This window comes from Macrosteles quadrilineatus, unplaced genomic scaffold (assembly GCF_028750875.1).
Source record: "Macrosteles quadrilineatus isolate MER2022 unplaced genomic scaffold, UCM_ALF_1.0 Scaffold_4__1_contigs__length_99947679, whole genome shotgun sequence".
Taxonomy (NCBI): Eukaryota; Metazoa; Arthropoda; class Insecta; order Hemiptera; family Cicadellidae; genus Macrosteles; species Macrosteles quadrilineatus.
In genome coordinates this window covers 42,505,011-42,530,168 of record NW_026542597.1, presented here as the reverse complement: position 1 = coordinate 42,530,168, position 25,158 = coordinate 42,505,011, and the positions used below count along the sequence as shown (strand labels likewise).

Here is a 25,158-nt window from a genome sequence, read left to right as displayed (position 1 = left end):
AACCAGGTTTCCGTCTGTTACCTTTACCCAATTATACGCGCTTCAGCTAATATATGGGAGCATGTTCTCAACCAGGCCTCTGCATTTACACACAGACCACCGCATTTCAGCGACGATGCAAGGTGTGTGACATGGTAATTCGATACATTCCTAAGCGTCCTGCTACTCATCGGCGAATCGTATGTTGCAATTCCTTCAATGAGGAAAAGCCTGTTTAACTTAGATCGACATTAAAATGATTTGCTCAATAATTTTGATAGTGCAAGAAAGGAAATGGCGAATTGAAACAATGGATATATTTTGTAATCTCCATTTCTGTTTATAATTTGTAATTTTATGTGGAATAAGAATGTTAAGCAAGGAAACAGATTTAAAATGTAAAATTGAAACTATAACCTTTTCTCATAAAAAAATTGGTTTTGACAACTATTTATTGTAATTCTATTGTACGATTTAAATATAATTTAATAATGCAAGGGTTATACCAGTTCTAAAAAAATACTACAAAATACTTACAATTTTACAAACATGTTTTACAAATTACAACAACTTAAGTCAGCCAAAGCAATGTTGCTACGTGTGCAAAAACTTTGCCTATGGATATTATCGAATAAACCGAAACACTGAGTGCCTAACTACTGTGTAAAATTGCTTGGACGTTAAGCTGAGAGAAGTTTAACTCTCTATACAATTGGTATGCAATGTGATATATAACTGGAAAGGTGGGCCTACACATTTATCACTAACCAGTCAAAATCGTGACTCTAAGCTGTACTACCTAGGATTTCCAAACTGAGAACGTGGATGAAACAAAAAGGGAGCTTCAACAGGAAGCGCTAGGTCATAGTTTTAGAGTTGGAGTTGCTGTGCTAGGTGGTATTCTTCTTAAAATATATAGCCAAAAGAATCTTTTAATTTTTACATAACAGTTGAATGTGATGAATCCAAGTACATAATGTAGTACCAGTCATAGGAACGAGTCATTTTCGTGGACTGCTAAATATTATTAGAAAATGTATAAGGCTAAAATAAATGTACAGGTATAATAAAGTGTAAGTTTAACAATATAGGTGGTTCCAATATCCATAAAGGGAATATGATTTAGCATTGTTATTAGTGTACTAAATGATTTGCTTTGATGATACAGTAAAATTTGCCACATATAGGTATGTTTATTTTCTTAAGGCTATTTAGGTAACTGATGATATACAAAACCGTCTTAAACAATAATCCGATTGACATAGAGGGGTGCAATAATATACTTCAATGCAAAAGTGTACCACAAAACAGCCAATCAATCAAAGTACTTTTATTTTTTATATGTGGACAGAAAAATATGGTACGCCTAATCATATAACGATAATTATAATTATAATTATAATTATAATTATAATGATTGATAATTGATAATTGATAATTGATAATTGATAATTGATAATTGATAATTGATAATTGATAATTGATAACTAAACTGAAATTAGTACATGAGAAAAAATACATTAATTAAAATAATGACAAAACAAAATTTAGTAATCGAATATGAACTTCTACATAATTGTGATAAATAATCTGATCATTTGAAAGAGCTGAAAACTGTTAAAAACTGCCTTGATCGAAAAGAAAGCACAGTCAATAGAAACATGTTTTATTAAATTAAAAAATCTTTTAGAATTGATTCCTTTTCTGTATACGCACATACATTACATCTACATGTTAAACAAGCTACAGCATTGAAGTTCTACGAGCAGTACGAGCAGCAGTACACGTACATAACTATTTTTAACAAGCTGCTTTATACTCCTGCAATATTGCGAAGTGGCATCTTTGTTTCCAGGAATTACAACATAGCCTAATGCCTTTTTCTAGAGTGATTCTCATATGGTATTTCTCCGCACACGTTAAAAAAAATTAAATGTCCAACCCAATAATGCAACTCATCCACTGCCACAATCTGTTAAGGCTTGAACCCCATTATTTGACAATAACATAACATTCATCAGGAGTTCGCTGGTTCGATCCCGAGAAGTCAGAAACTTGCAAGTGGTTTGAAACTGAACCTGGCTGTTATTGATCATTAAGCTTATGGTCTTGACAGATGAACCAGCTGATCTTAGCTTGTAACAAAGCTATCACACCCTAGTGTTAAGCGACGTCTAATTTTATTAAACATTAGATTTTATAAACTAGAAAAACCTACCTTCTAAATTGTATCGTACAAGTTTGCATTTGCAGTTAAAAGTTTAAGTTTAGAGTTGACTTAGTAAACACAACCATAACTCATATCGAAATTCCTTTTCGCTCGTAAAATTGGCTTACAGCCCCCGGGAAATTGGCACAGATTTTTGCTTACCAGTGGACACTTGTGTGACCAATGAATGAGCAATGACCAATAGCCGAAGTGACTCGTACGAGTTTGTGGACCAGTGGGTGTAGGGCGGGGTTCTAGAGTGATAACACAAGTATGTATATAAGCTAGGACATGTCACTGGTCAACCAGCACCAGCACCCTACACACAGTCATGGCTCTTACTGTAAGTACAAGTTAAAAGATTGTCAAATTTAATTTAAAATAAAAAAAACGTTTTAATTTCATTGAACCTAAAGCCTACATGTAATGTTTGTTATCTATCTCATTAAACAAGTATTATAAATCGAAATCTGAATCTCAATTCTTTTGTTGTTGTAGAATAAATCACTATTTTAGTTACTGAATAGGATCAAATATCTATCGTCAGGGTTCTATATCACTGGCTTTTAAAGATCGTGCGTTAATTTGTGTGCTACAGTTGATAGTTTATATTTTTGGTAATTAAGTTAGTGACCCATAATTTATTTACTGTGTCAAATGTTAAATTGATTAAAAATAATGAATACGAATTATTGTGATTGCCTTCTTGCAAATTGAATCAACTCGTTGAAATATAGTGGCATTACTTATTTTCTTTATTATTATATCAATTTTTAAAGAGGTTTTTTAAAATGTATTATATCCGTAGTAAATGCAAATGTTACTACTGTATTGGTTATAATGAGTTGGTTAAGAGTATATGCTTGACGATACACATGTTTTTGTCCTAAAATAATAGTAGTGATTTTTAATAAAATGTTTAATAATTTTCAAAATTTGGCTTGTCTTACTATTCTTACCACTGTTATAATCAACATGATAAGTGATTAATTAGGAACTATGAGTAAATTTGTTGAAAGCCCCGGTAATAAAAAGAACTTAAAAAAGGTAGTCTAAGTAATCCGCTTATGTGTTATTAAGTTAAGTTGTGTTAATAAACATAAACCCTATTAATCAACCATGTTAAACACATCAACGTAATTAATTCCTTACAAAATAATTGTTAGCGATGTTGTGTTTTCATCGACAGATATGAGGAAATAAATATTATTATTTATTTGTTGCCTGAACATGTTTACTGCTTAATGTCAAATCTTTGTAAAATATTTCATATTAGATGTAATTAAAACTTGCAATTGATAAAGAAAACTATTTAAAACAATTCGTTCATAAGTTAAGACACATTTTTAGTTTTAAAATGCAATAGTTAACCCTACATATAAAAAATATTAGACATACAATTTTACATTGCGAAGAAACGAAATTTTACATTTCAGCCATATTTAAATTAACGATCTAAGGATTAAATTTAAATATAGTACGGCAGCAGTTAGTGTTGTTTCTTTTAGTTCTACATTGAGAAATAACATTACTAATTTTTAATATTTTTCTCAAGGTTGTAACTTTGTTCGCCGTGGTGGTGGCCACAGTGTCTGCCCAGTATGGCTACAAGCCCGCCTACGCGCCAGAGCCGTACGCACCGCCCAAGTACGAGTTCACGTACGCTGTCAACGACCCGTACACGTACGACGTCAAGAGCCAGAAGGAGTCACGTGACGGCGACGTAGTGTACGGCGTGTACGAGCTGCTAGAGCCCGACGGCTCCAAGAGGGTGGTCACCTACGAGGACACTGGCTACGGCTTCCAGGCCAAGGTGGACAAATTGCCCGGTGGATACCCCTCGTACCCCAGATACTAGTCAAGTGCTCGCTATATTGTACAAATATTTTATACTTTTGTAAATAAACTTTCCTCTAAAAAATGTATATTTATTTTCATTGTGTGTCCATGGAGAGCTTCCTGGAATTATTTTCTTGCTACATTATTGCTGTTTAATTATCTTAGTTATCTTAGATCTAGGGGGTTTGTAAATTTTTTTCCCAATTTCTTTGTTTTGTCAAAACATTGAACATTTCTCACATCTATGTTGCACTGACAATTTAAAACATTAAATATTTTAAAATATTACATCTATTAGATAGAAAAACAAATTAATTTAAACATTTTTGAACTAATTGTTAAAAGTACACTATTGAACCTGGCCATCCAAAATAGCCAATGCAGAAAGACATTTTCCATAGTCTTCCTGTTCACAAAAACTGAAACGAAATACACATCGGTACACATTATCAAATAAGTGCATTTACTTATCTGATTTGTAAGCATATTTAGCTGAAAACCTATTAGGCACCACTATCAAAACAGACAGAGAAATTGGATCCCAAAAAGTGAAGATATTTAAAACAACTTTTGTCAATCTATTTTATAGTTTTTTTTGTTTGTTAAATTTTTAATCATTTATCAAAAACACTTAAATTCTGTTGTCATAGACCCTACAATGCAAAATATTAACAAAAATTTACAATAATAAATTAGTTACTACAGTAATAAAAGAACTACCTTTTATCACTTTACTTCAAACATCCTTTAACGATACAGTCACATAATGTTGTACCTTAAATAATTTTACATGACTTATCTACAAAATTCAAGAATGCTGCAGTGGCAATAGTAGATAAATTATTTATCGTATTATAAAAATAAAATATAAAAATAGTATCAAATAGCTTATAATAAATTATAAAGATGTTTACTTACGCTGAATAGTTATCCAATTTTCCAATTTATCATACAACCTCACTCATCGTAGGCTTCATATTAGTAACGACATTACTTCCAAAAAAATATTTTAAACCACCAATCACAACCAAGGTGAGGTACACAGTGGAGATTCCGCCGATTACCATATCTAACACAAAAAAAATCGTGACTCTGATTTTCAACTCATGATAGAGAACACGTGACGTCACCACTAATCACGCTGAGCACCAAAGAGATCAAGAGACACCAGCACCCATAACTAGAAACCTCTAATTACATAATCACCGATCATGTCAACACCTCAACAGATATACACTTAATGAAATTATTGTAACAAAACACATGGCTTGACAACGCCACCGGTCTCGTTAACGCCTTCATGAGACATCACTATTAATAACACAACGCACATAGTGACGTCACCACTGGAATACATCAAGTGACGTCACACTGAGCACAATAACCACACAGTAAACAGTGATGTCACGGCGGCAGTGACATCTCCGTGACCGGGAAGACACTGAGTCGACAGAGACCTTGCACTTGAACCGCTACCTTGAGCCATAACCAGTTCCCGGCCCCTCTACCGCTCCAGCTCTACCGCGGCGTGGCTCACTGACCTACAACCACGGCTGTAACCGGCGTCTGTAATAACAGTGCGGAAAACATAGAAAACACCCAACTATCCTTTATGTTTTCTTAAAAAAGGTGCCTTGGGTTGTTACACATTATTATTATTATTTTTATAACCCTACTTGGAGGACCAAACTCTTCTCCGTCTATGATTCTAGTATACGTAGACGTATAATAATATTTCCATTGCCCTCAAATAACTAAAAGCGTTGTATAACTAAGTTTAAATAATTGTTAAAAGTTAATTTTCTTTAGGTACGATATTCATTTTGTTTAATTGGGAGTGTAAAAATTATACGAAATAATTATGAAATTTTCGAGCTATTTAAAATAAGATACGAGAAAAACCATCGTGTACATTAAATTTAAGGATAGAAATTAACTGAGTATTTTATTTTGTAATTAGATTGTGTTGTCAAATAGATTTCGTTGCTCATTAACAGATGAATTGAAATTTGAAGAAGTTGACTAGTAAAGAATTGCAACTTATCCTTATCAAACAACCAATCCTTGACTGTATCTTCATTTAGTTAGTTTATAATTTTTATTTTGTAAATGCATTTTTGTCAAACTCTGGTTCTTGAAGTATGTCGAATTGTAGAAAATCCATAAAGCCTATCAATTATGCGAATCGAACCACTAATATTTAACGTTTTTGATTAAAATTATACCAATAGGTAGTTTTAATCAGACCGAGCTATCTTAGTGGTTTAATGGAAATCTTTGATTACCATCTATTTACACCGAGTTTAAGTGTATTATTATTCGCCCTCCTTTTTCAATTAATGTGGTAAAAAAGTACCCAAAATCAATTGATCAAATAAAAATAGCTTAAAAAATAGCCTAATTAATTATGTAGAAAGAATCCTCATTCATAGAAAAACAAAGATGATCTTTTTATTCACTCAAACGTATTTCGCTAAATCATACATACATACGGTTCACAATAGTATAAATATTTTGAAAAAAAACTCCTCTATGCCATTACAACCTACGAAATGTAATGTCTACTTTTCATCTTCCTACAATGTAAACTATTCCGTAACCAAATTAAGTGATGATTCGATGCAGTGGAGGGTGAAGAATGTGAGGACGTGTGACTATAAAACAAGCACCAAGCAAAGAGAGAGCATCAGTTCATCTAGTTTACTTACAGTACATTCGTGGTATTAAGTGTATCCACGGAGGAATTCAAAATGTCTTCAATGTTGACTGTGGTGAGTGCAATTTTATAACCATTTCTTGTCATATTTCCAAAGGAACCTTTATAAATTTTGATGTAATACATATTTTGATTTAGGCCTATTATCTGTAATCCAATATGAATGATTAATTCTTTTTTTTAGGACCAGATATTATTTCATAACTGAACTAATAACAAATCTATTCACGGAAAGTGTCTTTCTTGATAGCTCATATTGTAAAGAATCATAATGCATTACCAAGTCAATATTTGTTAAAATAATTTTATAAATATCAATAACTTAACATAACTAAATATAAATAGCTTATAAATGTATAAACATAATACACTTCTCACTGAGTTCCTCATTTGTTACTAAACAAACGTTATGCATGGTAATCTAATCCAGGCCACACGTTATACAACAGTTGCCTTGAAAAAGAAAAACTACAAATCTGATCATTTCTCAGATGAGCAGAATATAGAAGCTTTTTCAAATAAATTAGGTATTTGACATGACAAAAGAGGATCAAACTGCATGTGGTATGGGCTTTTGATGGGCAACATAGCTTCTTCTGCCATTTTACGTACGTGCCATTTTTTATAGGAAACCATTTACGTTGATGTCATAACATATTACTAATTCATCATAACAGTGGACAACACTTTTTTAATAAGTGTCAACCAAGCTTTACTGCATTACTGCTGCTTTACCAAGCTTTACTGGTGCAAAGGGAATAGTGTGAAATGTTTTTAACCATGTTTGTTCAACCGATGTTTTCTATTTGGAATTATTCAAAGAAACACTGTAATTTGTCAAAAAGTAAACAGGATATTAAACTTCTCATTGTTTCTAGGTTGTTGTACTTTGCATTGTCGCTACAAGTATCGCGTTCCCTCGACATAGCCATCACGACCACAGACACGAGCATATAGAGGACCACGACCACGGGCACGAGCATGTAGAGGACCACGACCACGGGCACGAGCATGTAGGGGACTACGACCACGGGTTTCACGTGGAGTACAAGGAGGACTACTACGACCCTCACCCCAAGTACAAGTTCGAGTACGGCGTCCATGACAGCCACACCGGCGACATCAAGAGCCACAAGGAGGAGCGCGACGGGGATGTGGTGCACGGCAGCTACGAGCTGGTGGAGGCGGACGGTTCAAAGCGCGTCGTCCACTACACAGCTGACCACCACACTGGCTTTAACGCCGTCGTCCACCGGGAACACAACGTCCATCCTCAACATTACCATCATCATCAGGAGCACTTGCCAGTTGTACATCATCAAAGTCATCATCACGAACATGTACCAGAGCATCATGGACACTTTTCTAGCCACCATGTCCCACACCATAGTAATACGTACTCCCACCACTACTGAGAACATGCTAACTAAATACTTAATAAACAAACTTATTAGTTGACATTTTTTGTTTATTAAGGCCGGATACATAACACGAAACTCTCAGAGAGTAACAAAATTTCAATTTTTCTTTAAGACACATTATTATTCTCCTGGCTTAAAGACATTTTTAAAAGTTTGACCTTTGTGTATACCTTTGTCTATACTCCTTTTATCTATGCTTTAAGTGTTTTTTATGCTCTAGTGGTATATTTGAATATAAAATAGTATACTTCAAAAACGTATATGCAATTGTTTTTGTCGTTTTACTTAATTTTATTCATTGTCTATTGATTATTTTGGCAAGAATTAGTTCAAATTTAATAGTTACAAAATACACAATGTATATTGAAAAGTTACATTTTTGTTTGAATCTACATTTTTAACAATGTAGTTGTCGTTTTAGGTATAATATAAACAAAATAAAAAAACTGTTTGCAAAAATAAAATATATCATTGTTGATTTTCCGATAATTTTGAAAGTGAATATGTTTTTTTTTCATCATTAAATAACTTATAAAGTATTTGATCAAATGCTGAAATGTTTAGGGATCGATTTCACAATACGTGTGCGAACTTTATATAACAGTTGTAGATTGTTTCATATGCATGCGACCGAACAGATTTAACGAGGCTTTGATGCCTATTGGGTCCAGTATCCGTAACAGCCACGGAACGCTTCGGGCACTTGGCACTTGTACCAATATACTGAGTAGCTTGCCATCTTGCTGCATATTATACCTCATGCTTAGAAATAGTAAAAACTGTCATACAGTTTGTATAACATGAAAACATCAGTATTCATCATTGGAATTATCACAGATAAAATGGATGATCTTTATAAATTACACACTTTTATTTCCATAAATACTTGAATTAATCAAGCAAATTGAATCAAAAATAGTAAATTTTTAATAAATACGTTTTTGTACATTTTTTAGGTTTGGCAAGGAATTATTTAATACGCTGTGCTGTACTGTCAAATGTGTGAAAAAATGACAAACCACACAAATTTAACAAAGCTAATCATTTTCATACTGTCAAGTTGCTAGTTTAAATAGTAGGAGCAATCTGACTGGATTGACTCTAGAAATTACTCAAATAAACCAAATAGATGACAGAAATAACGCTTTATGATAAAATTAGGAGTACCTATTGCATAGCTGTTGTAAAAATGTCTTTTGAACTAGTAGCAGTTACTGAAAATGGTGCTTAATATAACTTGTACTGAGTATAACTATCATTTCTGGACAATGTCCAGTTGTCCATAAACAAAATTTCATCACAAAATTTACAGTACAGCATTTCAAGTATATAAATACAATACTTTTAGCTCTACGACAAAGAACTAAAAATATGTTACGTCTTATGGCTCTAAAGGTAAGCATTATTTTCAAACAAAACACATTCATTTTTATATAAAAGATTATAATTATTGAATATGACTAGTATCTGGGGTACGAGGGGTATCCACCGGGCAGTTTGTCCACCTTGGCCTGGAAGCCGTAGCCAGTGTCCTCGTAGGTGACCACCCTCTTGGAGCCGTCGGGCTCTAGCAGCTCGTACACGCCGTACACTACGTCGCCGTCACGTGACTCCTTCTGGCTCTTGACGTCGTACGTGTACGGGTCGTTGACAGCGTACGAGAACTCGTACTTGGGCGGCGCGTACGGCTCTGGCGCGTAGGCGGGCTTGTAGCCATACTGGGCAGACACTGTGGCCACCACCACGGCGAAGACGATGCAAAACTGTTTGGGGGGAAATTTGTTTATAAATACAACTCAAAAAAGCAATGATGCTATCACTCACAAGGTTCTTAACACACACTGTTTTAATAGAAACCTGTTTTCAAATTTTTTATGATTAATATTGATCATGGTGGAAAATATCAGTAATGCTTTCTGTTAAAGCTGGCATGGAACATGATTATAAAACCATTGAATAGTACCATGATGCAAGGCAGATTAACACATAATTGCTACAAATGTAACAAACCAATTGTTACCGTTCTCTGGACATCGTACTGTAATTTTGTCTTCATCGGCGATGTAGAAATGATAACTAACTAAAAAGTTTTAGATCTTAGTTCATGTGGGCTTCAAGCAAATAAAATGTTACCGAACACAAAATTGACCGAGTATACAAATACAAAAAGCATTTATTTGGTTAGTTCAAAATTTTTTATTTCTATTTTGAAAAAAAAACTCATAAAAAGTCTAATTGGTTTCAAAAATCTTTTGACTTACAACAATAAGTACATTTTACTTAAATCTGCAATTTTAATGCTGATATTCTCTTAAATGTTTCCCTATAGTATTGCCAACTTTAAAACATTAATTTACTTTAAATTACTGAAATGTATGACTGGCACACTTACCCTGCTGATCATTGTGGATTTGTGGGTATGCCGAGTGATCAGTGCCACTTATATATGTCCACCCATGTCCCAACGTCTACCGGTCCGGTACCTTTCTCCGCCCACAAGCTCTTATCAAGAGATAAGGTCATGGTTCGGCGACACTCTGGTCATGCTATCAATACACTACTTTCCACTAGATAACTCAACTAAGTAAACCACTAATTCACCTGGATCGATAGACAAGAGTAGTCCTAGGAGTGCCTCCAGTAGGAGTAGAGTAGCTAACAGATCAAATAAGGTTGCTTAGTATAAACATAGCAATGATCCGAATTCCACTTCCAAGTGAACAAGATAATGATTGTGTTTCGTAAACCAAATATCACCGTAAACTAGTTCCAACCAACTATTACGTAAGATATATATATATTTTTACGTTCGAGAATATTTTGGAAAGATGGATGGGTTTTCAAACATTATGTTGAAACGGAACGGTGAAACTATGGTTATCTATCACGACAGATTGGCAGCCGTATAATGGTTGTAGCCTGGAGATACGCCTGATTTGTATTAAACAAACATTATAGGTAGGTTTGTCAATAGCACAGTTTACTCTGCGCGTTAGATTTTAAAATGTAGTAAATTGTATGACATAAACAATCATGCACCTTGCAGAAAACTCTTGTATTTTGCTGCGTACTATAACATTCAGAATATTAAAGGTTTAAGGAAATGAAAACTGTATTACACTACTTTGTGATTATAAATTTACCAATACTTAAAATGATTTTTCGCAGGTATATTGCAAAATATGTTTTGTATTAGTATTCGTTTTTTTCTGTACAAATTTATGTTGTCATAAATAAAGAATTTCTCTCTCACTCTCTCCCTCTATTACATTCTTAAGAAACCAAAACACTAACCATCAAAGATTTGAATTAAGTAGTTAATAAGAATTAGGCAATAATTAAGCGAATGACAGCGTTTTGCCCAAACAAATTTTCATAGTTTTTCTTCCGAGTTAGTCGCTGAATTTCTTTTGACCCAAACTATAGCTGAGCATTAAAAGTCACACAAATCATGAATTACTTTACTTTGAAATGGTGACCATACGAATGTATGTATTTTAAGCCTAATATGAGTAAATGATGAGTGGCGCGATCTTGTAGTCACTAAGGCCGATATGTTCTAAATAGACACAGCTGCTAATTAATATCCCATACAACCAATGATATAGTTAATACAAAATTATAGATTGTACATACTCGACAATAGACAAAATCTAGGTCTACCGACCATAAGCGAGCTTTGCTTAAAGAAAGTTATTAGTGTACACTAGGAACAGTCTAGTAGTTCAGAATTTCTTCACTTTTCTATCATTGATATGTTTACTACCTGTTAACCATTTACAAACAACCATTTTTGTGTACAATTGGTGGACAATTTTAGTTTATAAATACACCTTCTACCACGTAAAAGTCATAGGCCTTACCATAAATTATTTAAAAATTTAAAAAAAGAAACACGTGGAAAGTAATTTATGGTTTTTTATTTACTATCAATAAATTGCGCATTCCAAGACAAGTCACAACTCACAATTACTTACAAAAATATTGAAATTATTGGATTTTGTGATGCATCCAAGAAAACTTATGTTAGCTGTGTGTATGTGCGATCTATTTCAACCAATCATCAGGTAAATGTTAATTTGCTTTGTTCCAAAACAAGAGATGCCACAACCAAACATTTTTTTTACTTGTGGTATTTTATTTTATTTTATTTATCTTAAGACTCGCCGGCCATTTTAGTTTTTGTTTACGATTAGCGGATTTGTGTACAAAGACATCAAATTTCATGTGCTCCCACTATCTCCGCGTTCCACCATCTCCGAACCCAAATGTGTCCCGCCACCTCCGAATTCTTGAGTGACCCTTATAATCCCGTCACTGCTTGCGTTGTTAGCTGTCATTGCATCCACGGCTGCGAAGCCCCGTGGATGGAAGATTTAATGAAAATTTAACCCATGGGTTAGGTTAGGTTAGGTCAGGATAGGTTAGGTTAGGTTAGGTTAGGTTAAGTTGGGTTAGGTTAGGTTTGGACGGAAAGTCTTAACGCAGGAAGTAACTGAGGATTATAGGGGTCACTCTGAAATTCGGAGGTAGCGTTACACGGAGGTGGCGGGACGCGGAGATAGCGGGAGGTAACCTCAAATTTATAAGACGTCTGGCAATTACTAAAAAAAACAAAGAATCATAAATTTTTTATGAGCATTATTCAATATTAGCTTACTTTTAAATGGACAAATTTTAGCTTCCAAAATACTGTATTTTATGTCCATTTTTTAATAATATTCTCAAAGGCTGTATATAATTGTGAAATCTGTCAATTTTTAAACTTATAGAAGAAAAATGTAATTTTATAGGAGTAAAATAGTAAGCCATTAAGTTCACGTAAAACAACCCCCTCCCCTAAACTCCTCTCTGTCTTGCAAACTCCCCGAGCGACTAACCCAGCGTTATAGTCCATGATGGCATAACAAACCTCGATTCTAGATACCTCGGCGGGCCAAGACGAATCGGCTCGCACATAGAAAGTGTTATTTATGTTTTAGGCGGGAACCGACCCGAGAGGAAAATGCAGCTTTTAACGAGCAGACAAGATATGGGCGTGGCGACTGATCAGCTGATCGACACCAGCTGTTATAATTAACTGGAGTATTCGGCAGATAATTTCCGGACTGGGCTGTAATCAGACGAATCTAGAGTGAATGAATTACGTTAATAGATCCCTGCCGAAAATACACCTGTTACGTGATCCGTGTTGAGTGTTGTATCTGCTGTGGTAAACTGTGCCTCAGCTGGTGTTTGGGCTTTAATTATTTTATACTATATTATTTTCTATCCCACGTTAAACAAATTATTATAACCATTTTCATTGACTTAGTCCAGAATATTAAATGTTACAAATACAATGCTACCCGTCCAAAAACTTCTTTGATAAGTATACGATTGTACATTTTTCAAGCCCATTACGAGGCAGACCTTTTAACACAATACTACAGTTATTTTTACGTCGTAAGGCTCACTGTTGTAATATTTAAATGGTAGGTATACTTTTTACAGATCTTAAGCACTTCGAATTAACTTTTATCGAATTTCTTTTGATTTAAGTTACTTAAACATCAGACGAGGTTGAACCGATAACAAAACCAACATTTAAGTATTTTATAGGTAAAAAATTAGCTTCTTAAAAATAAAGAATATTATACTCATTTGAATAGTATACTCAAACGCGGTTAGTGACAACGTGATTCCTAACCGTACAGTAGTACGTAATAGAATCCCATTTAATTAAGCCGGTGGTAAACAACTGTTTTCTGGATAAAACCCATGCATAGAAAGTCCATTAAACAGAGTAATGTGGCGAAAACTTAGTTTTAAGCCGTAACAAATAACTCCTTCAATAAAACCACATTAACATTCTTCACGTTAAAAGGTGATTCAATTTTCCACTTTAAAATATCTTCTATGATAGTGACATTGATGAAAATTACTATAAACTCAATCTCGCAGCATTGCGTTGCCTCATTCAGGTTAGAAGTGTGTTTGCATCAGACAAATGGTTCAGCTGAAGCAAGACCAACAATGTTGATTAATTAACCAAATAACACTTACACTCTCTGCCCTTTCTGTAGTATAGAGTGAAATTATTAGAATATGGTGGATGTATATTGTGTGATGCATTGTTCACAGGTACTCTCACTTATTAATTATTTTTTTCACCATTGTAACGAATTGGTAAAGGTTTTTGAGCATTTTCTTTGGATTTTATCATTGACTGTTGGATACATATCATCTTTATCGACCAATCCAATATTTTACTAAAATAACAAAAATAAACGGTATCAGCAATCTGACACATACTTTCTCCCATTAGCGTGTCAGCAACCGTTATCATTGGTAAGCGACGAGAGTAACTATGATATTTAATATTAATAATCACAAAATTGCAAGATCTTTTGAACGGTAATTTTCACAGCAATGGAGGGGTTGGGGGTTGGAAGTCTTAGACTAAACATTTGTCGTCGTAAGGGACTAGATAATCTTTTGTCCTAGGATGCTAGGCAAGAGCCCGGTATTGTTTTTCACATTACTTAAGGCTAGATCTAGGGGTTGCGGGATTATCGCACATAAACCCATTGGTGTTTGGCGGGATTTGAACCCAGGACCTCAGGGACCGAACATTTCCTAGGGATATTGAGAATAAATAATAAATAATTTACAATACATTGCATAACAATGAATAACATACTGGCAGAGTGCCCAATCTATGGACGGGGATCTTGTATTCAGTCGAAACCTTATAATATCCAAAACACTAAACAGTATGTTTGTATATCTAGTTTACATTTTTCTAGGATAACAGGCAACACCATTATACTTTTAACCATAGCAAACACCATATCTGACCATCTACGTGAAGACAAAAGATATATCAACAAATTTTAAGGCAAACCAAATGTTTTGCAAATTAATACCACGGGAATATGATATATTTGGGTGTAGGCACATGCACCAGGCTTAATCCTCTTAATCACGGTCGGTTGACCTGTCGGTTCTAGGTTGGTGTCGAACGCTTCCGCATCATACCGTGCATAGCCGAACTGTTCGCTTCAAATTGTTAGCTCTATTACTGTCGCTGTCAAAACGTATCGTTTGTCGGTTGAATTTAAATTTAATTTAACTGTCATAACCTAACCAAACTAACCAAACTTGCTGATAATTAAAAATCGAATGAAGGTTTAATAAAAAATAGTTCTGTTCATAAAATAAAACTACAAATGCCTAAAATTCATTTTGATAATTTGTATATTATTGTAAAATTAAACTGTCATAACCTAACCCAACCAACCAAACTTGCTGATAATGAAAAAAATCGTACAAAGGTTTACTAATCGAAAAATATTTCTGATCATAAAATTATAAACGCCTTAAATTCTAGCAAAAGATGCACAGTTAAGAAGTAATCGCATTCTAAGCGAAATCTTTGACAAAAAGTTAACGCCTCCGGTGGGATTCAGAATTCTCGATTCCCCATCCCTCCACTGGTGACCACTACCCTCAGGCCACAAATCAGGGGATTAACCCAAACAAAGATCTGGGACGCTGTCCGTCTCCCGATATATTTCTCTTAGTAGGTGCTTTGACCAAGCTTGGTCCTTTGGTACTTTATATGGGAAATTCCTGTCAGTTGATCAGTTACCATACATTAACTCTACAGAATGTAAAATATTAAGTTAAATGCATCACTTGTATAATGTCAATGATGTCATCTGATGATTATTGCTTACGTGTATTTAAGTTTTCATGTTCACTATTAATGACGGCTGTTGTAAAGTATTTTAAAAATATTACATGTTAACAACGTTGCTTACTCTATGTTGTTTCGTTTTTTTACTTTCTTAGTCAACGCTTGTAGATTTTTTCTTATAACATTTGTAAAGCAACGCTTTCTGACTAATTTCCACAAAAAAAAACTAGTGAATTAATTTTGTCATTGTTAATTTTTGTCAAGTGAATAAAAGTTTTTTAGCATTTATAATATGAGTACTCATAAAATATAAATTTGCACCACTTGCGGCAATTAGAATGTATCGATCATCATTATAACACAAACATAAATTAGTTCACCATCCAATTAGAGTAATTTTCTCTCGCCAGAAGCTGTACTCTTGCAACTACCATTTATATTTTCGAAGTATCTCTACATCAGGCATCATGTACTTGTTCAACTTGATTCTCCTGCTTCTAATGTGTAAGTGTTTAAATTTGTAATTTTCGATTGCACCAGTAGTTTAAATAAGGATTAAGATTAGATGATGGGTAATGCTAAATTACTCCTTATCTACACAATATAGTCATCCACTTTCTTTATTGAACATCAAAAGAGTATTAACAAAATCTAAAAATACTTACTTCATCAACAACGAATTGACCGACGTTGCGGAACTATTTTCACTCATGTTATATTTTTCAGCACTATTCATTTAACACAATTATTAATCATCGTATTCTTCATATACTAAGTCAAAGAGTATAACTACTCTATTAATTCGCAAGGGTGGAAATCTAATTAAATGTCCCCGGTGGTTGGTCACTGTTTTTTGGGGAAGAGTTATTCATCACTAGGGCCTAAAGTGACTCTTTTTGATACGAGGTCAACTTTTACAATCGAAGCGAAGCCGAGGTTGGAAAATGAGCGAGGGTTAAAAAGTCACTTTTTGCCCGTGTGGTGAACTATATTTTCGTCATATTGCATCATTAATTAACAAACAAAGCTAGAAAACGAAATAATTTTTATTTAAAGATAACCTCTTAAAACGTCTTACCGCTTGTTTTCAATTCTACTAATAGCAGCTGTCTAAAGTCGGGACCACGTAAGTTTCCAGTTGAGGGAGGAGCCTATTTACCATATGGTTTTGAATGAACCAATGAGAACAGTGCGGTGTTGCCAAATCTAATAATACCAGCTGATTTAAAAATATTGCTTAGTATATTTTAATTCGTGTTTTCAACGGGCGATGTGGCAACGTCGCACTAGCCTTGTCTTGTGATTGGCTGCCACCAACTGCAAACTTACGTGGTCCCGACAATAGTAAGTGATTCAATCATTTCACATTATACCATCGATATGTCGAGCAATCGACAACAATAGGTTAAAATCTTACCTGGTAAATCAATCGATAAATCGATTCGATAGCCACAATCGAAATTTACAACTATTTACATGTACATCAGCTGGTTTTTACTCCCTAGAGACAAAAAATTATAATGCTACAACTTTAGACTCGCAACTGAGGCATTAAAAAAGCTGTTTTTGCTGCAGAATGACGATAAAGCAAATAAAACATCTGTTTATTATAAGCCACAATTCAATCTATTACGCACTAAAGGTGAACCATTAGGCCTACCTGATAATGTGAGGATTTGACATTAATATATTCAGCGGTAAACTGTTTAAAGGTCTCTCACGTAAAGAAACCCCATAACGTACAAAGTTTATAATTCACAGGGGTGATTTCTCTTGTCAGGGCATAAAATTACGAATTAGGTACTTGGATGATTTTACGTGGGGTGGGGGAAAAATTTCGAAAGGGTAATTCCGGGCCGAACATTCCGGCTTTTATTGCTAATCCAACATATCCACACTCTGGGTTTTTCCTTAGACCCCGTGTCAAGAAGGTTATTATTCCGCGCTCACAAACTTGGTAGCGCTCGGGTTGGTACGTCAATTTTGCCATATCAATGGTTTTCCCAATGGATACAATACACGGGAGGTAAAATTCCAGCTACCGTCTAATAGACACCATCATTATCTCCTGTAACTCGATAACATTGGGAATTTTCTATCTAAGCTTCGCAGTCGCGTTGATAAAAGTTCGACTTGCCTTAATTTTCTGACCTGATCCTTGATCATCCGAGCTCTTTTTTTTTATCTGAGGCTGTGAGGTTCAGAATTTCTTTAAGCCTTATACTTCACAATTAGCTGTTGTTAGATGTGAATGTCAGAGTTGTCTTTTGGAAGTGTAAACAACGGTGTTATATAACTGATATGTTTCAGGTACACTCTGTGGGGCTTTGTTCAAGTGTGGACTAGGATACAGCTCTACCGGTTACCAAAGACATCATGGGAAGGTAGATCAACCTTGCATTTTCTGCGTTATAAACGGATGGGGTCATCCACCAGGTACGCTGCTCAAATACAATACATGTAAACGAGGCCTCGGATGTAAAGAAGTCTGGACAGAACGTGAACAAGGCGGAAACAAATACAGAGATCTTCAGCTAATTTGTAAAGAAAAAAGCGACAGTGAAACTAACCAGTAAATAGTACACATGATTCCGAAATTTGAAAACATATTTTTTCGTGTTGGTTCAAAAACATGTACAATTGAGTTGTGTCAGATTATTTATTAAAACTAGTGTCAAGCTGGATTTTGGTGGTTATATTTTTTTGCCATTATCACATAACCAAAATTTTCCTGACGAGCTAACACAGTTTAAGATATAACTAACAAACAATAATACCCCCGCCACCCAGAAAACCTGCATATCAGGCGAATTTCTATTGGTCTGACTAAAGATTTTAACTAAACCATTAAACAAAAAAATAATCATAGGAACCAAAGACTCGTTATAGTTTCCCAGTAATGGGGTTTATGACGGATTAAAACCACCAAGAGGCTGCCAAATGTAATATAGTATTTGGTAACAAAACATAAGTGATGCATGCTGTGTTATGCATGTGATTACTCGAGTAAATTTAGTCCGATTTTGATGAAATTTTCTGCTTGAAGGTGTAGGGCGGGATAGGCTTTAAATAGTTCGCAAGATCGGATCATATTAGTATATCTAATACTAAATATACTAAATACAGGCTTGGAAATATATAACTCATTCCTGTTTATCCGGTTTTACAGATGCATAGCAAATTTAATCAAAATCGGACCAAAATTACTCCAAGTTATCGTGTTCACGGACACACACACACTACACACCCCCTCCAGACGACAAAGGTGAGACTTGTTAATTCGATTTACCCTGTCACACACACACAAACACCACTCACGGACAGGCATCACTTTGAGAACTACTTTTTTGGGTTCAGGCGGTCCCAAAACGAATATATCCACTCAAAACTCAAGCTCGAAAATGTTTACGAAAACAATACTTTCTCCATATACCGTGTATAGGAGGAGAAAGTAAAAATAATGAATCATTGTTCTATGAGGTACTCACTTAGTGTTACAGATTAAAATTATATTTTCCCAAAGATTGTGATTTGTGATCTGATATGTGATATGAAAAAGTTAGTTTGCCCATTATGTTTGTCTTGGTTGAACAGTCGGCGTATTTAAGTACTAATCTATTTCAATACTAATAAATGTATTTAATTAATCAATAATTTACATCAGAGTACTTTTGGCAGTGGTTCAATTCAACGTTTGTAATTACTTTTAAACTGGATATTACTTTAAAACTGTGATTAGAACGTGTCGTTTTAACAGTGGTCAAAGATATATCTGCTGTTCTGCTGACTAGGAAAAAGGTTTGCTTAATGAATCATCCGATCTTAGTAACAAAGCTGCAGAAGCATTTCATATAAGTTTACAAATACCTTACAATTAGTCAGCTTAAAACACAAAATTTCATAAAATATTTAATTGATTACTACAATGACTCGATGGTTTTCGAGATTTTTGAACCCCTCTTCAGAAAATCTTTTTGCACCAAAAAGAAAATTTTTCTAAGATTTTACACCTAAGTAAACAATATCTTAAACGCAAAATTATAATTGTTAATCTCTTAGCACAATGTAAACGGTGACAAAATGTCAGAGGGTAAAGTAACGCAGATTAAATACAGAGTAAAAATAGTTTCAGTCGGATTAAGTCCCGATATCATCAGTATGCAATGTTGTTCTTCTTCTCTCATGTCTCAAAGATTCAAACTAGATTATCAACATCTATCACACGGGGTCATAGAAATTTTTCTTCAATCATAGAACTAGCTGGTTCAACTAAACAAGTTAATTCTGTGATGTTCAATAGCATTAAAAAGTTAATGGGTTTACCAACAAGGTACAGCACTATTATTTTTTGCAGCTAATTTGCAACCAAAAGGTGAGTGAGCGTAGCGAACAAATTTCAACCTGGAGGCGAGTTAGCGTAGCGAACGAGCTAACCTGAAGGCAAGTGAGCGCAGCGTACGAGCTCCAACCTAAAGTTGAGTAAGCGTAGCGAACGAACTTCAACCAGGACGTGATTGAGCCATGCGAACGAGCTCATCTTGGAAAAGAACGAGCATTTTACATAAAACCACATTAGGGCAGGACGACGTCTGTTGGGTCAGCTAGCTTAACATAAAATCAAGTTATGTTAACTTTCACTTATTTTTCTAAAGAGAGAGTAATTTACCTAGAAGAGGGCTCGTTGTGACGCGAGAGAGAGTATTTTATAACCTTTTATCATTGTTATATTTCCTGTTGCCTCCTAAAGAGATTGTTTTGAAAACACCCTATCAATTATCTACGGGTCGTGAACGGTTGTTTCTTTATTTTGTTAATCAGTTCATCTAGTTTGTTGAAAACATTATCACAGTAGAGAGCAAAGTATGTGCAAATTAAGTAAAAAAATACATCATAATCAAATACAATGCCCAATAAAATGGTTTTCAATTTTCAATTTTATTTATTTAAATAAAACTTATTGTTTTAAAACAGTACCCAATAGAATGTGTATGGAAATAGAGTGAGTTTGATCTGTGATTTTCCTTGAATAAACAATTAAATTTCTACTTTAAACTTACGTTTCAAAAGCATTAACTCAGTATAAGCTTACTTGCAAAGCATAATTAGTTTTGATTATGCCACACAGTTTAATACAAATACACAAGAGATTTTAATTGAAACAATAAGTACGATTGAGATTTGCCTATATAATTTGCATGGCAAGTGTGTGTAATTAGTTTTTAAAGTAAATTTGAAGAAACACATTTTCTCTTCTGTATACTCAGTTAGGAGGCACGCCAGAACAACCCGTGTGAATAATTGTACTCGTATCAAATCATACAACTTGCGTGTAAAATTAACAATTCAATCTAAAACTTATGTATGGTACTATTTTGTTATAAAAGTTTAATTATATTAAAAAAAAAAAAAAAAAAAAAAATCTAATTAAATCTGTTTACGACAAATATTATGAAGTAAAATGTACAATTATAGTTGGTAACTTCAGATAAGAAATATATCATTATTTTGTGTAACAAAACCGATTTACCTAGTTAGTTAGTAGCATGAAAAATGCAAGTTAACAAAATGTACTCCTTCATTTCTAAGAATTCAAAACTGATACATAGTAAAGGTCGCCTGCTAGAAAAATGTAGGCGCCCAATATTTATTTTTATTTTTGTCCTAATACCATTGACTTTATTATGGTTGAACTTGAAGGAGTTCTTGAAGGAGCTTGAAGGAGTATAGACAAATTTTACCTGTTCTATAACCGTACTACGAAATAATTTTAGAATGATGAGTAACAAATACGAAATCTTGATTAGAAATATGTAAATACATGCTAAATGACTTTATTAAATAATAGATTTCTTGGCCCTATAAAACAATCGTGGATATTTAAACGGATTATTACTTCATTAATAAAACCTTTGACTAGTCAATGATAAAAACCTGAACTACTGTATAGCAATTTCTTAGAGATATAATAATGAAGAAACTAACAATTTCTTAATTAGATAATGCATTAATCAACATTTATTTGTCATAAACGTTCTTTATAAAAGCACTAGGAATAGGTGTCACAAATAGAAGCGGATAAAAAGTTTATTCCCATGCCGGGAATCGAACCCGGGCCTTCTGGGTGAAAGCCAGATATCCTAGCCACTAGACCACATGGGAGGTGAGAGAGGGAGCCGCTCCGCCATAGTCCGACCTGCACTGTCCAGTGTACACTGACAACGCTTGAATAAAGTTTACCTTATTTCATTCTTGTTAGAACGTTTGAAGTCGGTTGTTTTTTTTTTTTATTAATTATTTAATGGTTTTTAGTGACTATATAATTTGTTATATTTTATATATAGGCCTAACTCGAGGTTTTCTGAAAAACAAAATTGTTTGGACCGATCACAGATGTCACAGAACAATTATTATTTTAAAACTGCTTGAGTCACCTGTTTAGATAACATAATCAATGGTTATAAAAATGCACATTTAATTTTTTTTTACAGTTGTTGAATTTGAATTGTCAGAAATGAAACTTTTGCTCCATGGCAAGTTTAAATGTTTTCTACTAACAGCTGTAGGAATATTATTATTATTTATTGACTTCTCTGCGCAAATGGAAACAAAATAAATGTTGAATATTTGAGGTTTCCAGCATTTTTCATCAAAACAAATATTACACTTAATCATATTGTTTTATCTGGTACCAAAGGGAAACTCTCCTGGTTATTTTGGGGGTGGAACAACGTAAATCGGTGAAAGAATCACAGAGAAATTAGTGAACATAACTTACATAGAAAAAAAACATTGCCATGAACAAATTGAGAACCTTCTCCTTTTGTTGGTAGTGGGAAGTCGGTTAAAAAGCATGAATGTATGCTTTGTATTTGGATATATTTATACTGACGCATATGGATACGTGTAAGTAAAACTTAGATCCAGTTAGTTGTGAAATATCAATGTGCACACGCTACAGTATATGTTCAGTTCTTTCACCTAATAATTTTCTTTAGCCTTTACTTAGAACAGCTGATGATTTAAAAAATGATTCATACTGTACAAATAAATATTATTGATTTCTGTTCTTCTTGAAAACATGACTTATTTTATTTCTCTCTTAATATTTAATTTTTATTCACAAACACTCCACATTATTTAATGGTCCTTCGATCCAAGATATTACTTAAGCGATTTGGAATATTACACACATCCACTAAACTCTTCTTATATTAATATTTCCTCATTTTACCCATTGTTTTATGTGCCTTTGAACTCTTACCCAACCGAACTCTTATTTCCATTTTGGACTCCTCAACCTGTTCATTTACACTTTTTGAATTTTTTACATTTATCTCCTCATTTTTGTACAATGGCATCTCCAAATAGTGATTTTAAACTTGAGACTTATACAAGACTCACATCTTTTATTAAAGTTCGTATGAACAAAATAAAAAACATCTTAGACCAACTTGTTGAACAAGAAGAAACATTATCATTTGTGCAACACGAAGCCCTAAAGACTCTTATGCAAGAAGCCCAGAAGAAGAAAGAAGACTTTGATTCTTATTTTCAGCGAATTGTAAGTACATCAAGTGAAGATGATTTGGATAATGAATCTATAAGTCAAGATGAAGATCAAATCAATGACCTTTTCATCCACATTACAAGCTATATAAAATCACTTCTTCCTGAAAGTGGCTCTAGCCCGGATTCGCCCAAGGTTGGTTGCAGCCCAGCTCAGTCTCAGGTACGTTTACCAAAATTTGAACTTTCAAAATTTGATGGAGATCTAACTAATTGGACATCATTCATAAATTTATATGACTCCACTATCCACACCAATGACTCTTTGTCTAGTGTAATAAAATTTCAATACCTTTTGAGTGTATTGGACAAAGAGCCACTATATTTGATTCGAAGTCTCCAAATTACTGGACCCAATTATGCAGTAGCATACAATTTGTTGAGAGAAAGATACCACAATGACAGGCGTCTACAACTTTTACATTTAAATCAACTGCTAGATCTACCTAACATTTCTAGTTCAAACATCACTGGTGTGAGAGATTTTGTCAATCGTTTCAATGAAAACACTCAAGCTTTATCAGCATTGAACTATGATGTCCAAGACTCTAACTTGTTGTTGTCCGTAGTCCTATTAAGAAAGTTGGATCTTAATCTGCGACACAAATTAGAATCAGTTTGTAACAAATTTGATACATCAGATCATTCATTGCCTACTTCGAAACAGATAATTACTTTCCTTAATAATGAATGCACTTATTTTGAGGATGCTATGTTGTCCCAAAACATGACCAGTAATGAACAACAAATGACACCCAATTCCTTGAACACTAACAAAAGGTTCCCACTTCAGAGAACTACTACAGTGAATGTAGCCACACCTTTGTTTACTCAACAAGACAATCGACCAACACCAACTACATGTTTTTTTTGTAATCAACAAGGTCATAAAATATACTCGTGTTCAAAATTCATTGCCATGTCCCCACATGAAAGGTACCAGTTGGTTAAACAATCTCAAAAATGTGTCTCATGTCTCGGATCACATGCATCAAAATTTTGTCAATCTAAGTCATCTTGCAAAAAGTGTGGAAATCACAAGCACCACACACTGTTGCATTTTGACCATGTCAAAAGTAACCAAGTTTCACTTAGTTCTAACCAGTTGAACAATCACATTGATGATCAAGAATCGTCTAAGATGATACCAAACACATCTGTTTCTCTAGTGTCACCACATCAGTCTATGCAAACAAATCTCAAAGAAAATACTACTGTCTTACTTGGAACATTGTTAGTAAAAATCACTTCCTCTTCTGGTGAGCCACATGTGTTTCGAGCTCTTCTTGACTCGGGCAGTATGTGTAATTTAATAACCGAACATGCAGCTAGGATCTTGAATTTAGAAAGAACCAAGTCCAACATCCAACTATCAGGAATCAATCAACATGTAACAACCAACAGAGGGCAGATTTTTATTGATCTCCAAACTATGTCTGGTAAAATGGTAGTCGAAGCTCAACCTGCTCTCGTCCTTGAAAAGTTGACAGTTGATGTTCCTCGTTCATCCATTGCATCTAAAGTCACTCAACTCACTCAACAGTATAACCTGGCTGATCCTTACTTTCACATACCGAGTCGTATTGATCTCATAATTGGAAATGCAATTTTCCCTCAACTTCTCACTCAAAACCAATTTTCACTTGGGCCTAACTTACCTACTGCTTTAGGAACTCGCTTCGGTTTTGTACTTATGGGTACCGCTCCTTGCTCCCTCACAAACCCTGTGATTACCAATAACACACCT

At 34.2% G+C, this 25,158-nt stretch overlaps 3 protein-coding genes, 1 long non-coding RNA gene and 1 other non-coding gene across 5 annotated transcripts; 3 read left to right on the top strand and 2 right to left on the bottom strand.

The window, feature by feature from the left end:
- Window positions 1-2,497: 2,497 nt before the first annotated feature.
- LOC128991374 (cuticle protein 8-like) lies at window positions 2,498-4,113 on the top strand. Its single transcript, XM_054414182.1, has 2 exons — window positions 2,498-2,531; window positions 3,744-4,113. Exons 1-2 carry the CDS (start codon window positions 2,520-2,522, stop codon window positions 4,044-4,046), a joined length of 315 nt encoding a protein of 104 aa, XP_054270157.1. The 5' UTR covers window positions 2,498-2,519; the 3' UTR covers window positions 4,047-4,113.
- Window positions 4,114-6,727: 2,614 nt separating this feature from the next.
- On the top strand, window positions 6,728-8,272 carry LOC128991354 (histidine-rich glycoprotein-like). Its single transcript, XM_054414161.1, has 2 exons — window positions 6,728-6,798; window positions 7,622-8,272. Exons 1-2 carry the CDS (start codon window positions 6,778-6,780, stop codon window positions 8,156-8,158), a joined length of 558 nt encoding a protein of 185 aa, XP_054270136.1. The 5' UTR covers window positions 6,728-6,777; the 3' UTR covers window positions 8,159-8,272.
- Window positions 8,273-9,593: 1,321 nt separating this feature from the next.
- Window positions 9,594-10,619, bottom strand: LOC128991375 (cuticle protein 8-like). Its single transcript, XM_054414183.1, has 2 exons — window positions 10,557-10,619; window positions 9,594-9,927 (listed from the first exon to the last, which is right to left on the bottom strand). The coding sequence occupies exons 1-2, from the start codon at window positions 10,566-10,568 to the stop codon at window positions 9,625-9,627; spliced, it is 315 nt and encodes a 104-aa protein (XP_054270158.1). The 5' UTR covers window positions 10,569-10,619; the 3' UTR covers window positions 9,594-9,624.
- A 5,638-nt stretch (window positions 10,620-16,257) lies between these two features.
- Window positions 16,258-18,529, top strand: LOC128991376 (uncharacterized). The gene is made up of 2 exons (XR_008490630.1): window positions 16,258-16,349; window positions 18,156-18,529. It is a non-coding gene; the product is annotated as an uncharacterized LOC128991376 (long non-coding RNA).
- Window positions 18,530-21,932: 3,403 nt separating this feature from the next.
- Trnae-uuc (transfer RNA glutamic acid (anticodon UUC)) lies at window positions 21,933-22,004 on the bottom strand. Its single transcript has one exon. It is a non-coding gene; the product is annotated as a tRNA-Glu (tRNA).
- Between the last annotated feature and the right edge of the window lie 3,154 nt (window positions 22,005-25,158).

What these genes read in the sequence shown, in the direction of transcription:
- LOC128991354 (XM_054414161.1), top strand. Translation starts at nt 6,778, where the DNA reads ATGTCTTCAATGTTGACTGTG. An exon ending in TGTCTTCAATGTTGACTGTG is followed by an intron (nt 6,799 to 7,621) that starts GTGAGTGCAATT and finishes CATTGTTTCTAG; the next exon opens with GTTGTTGTACTTTGCATTGT.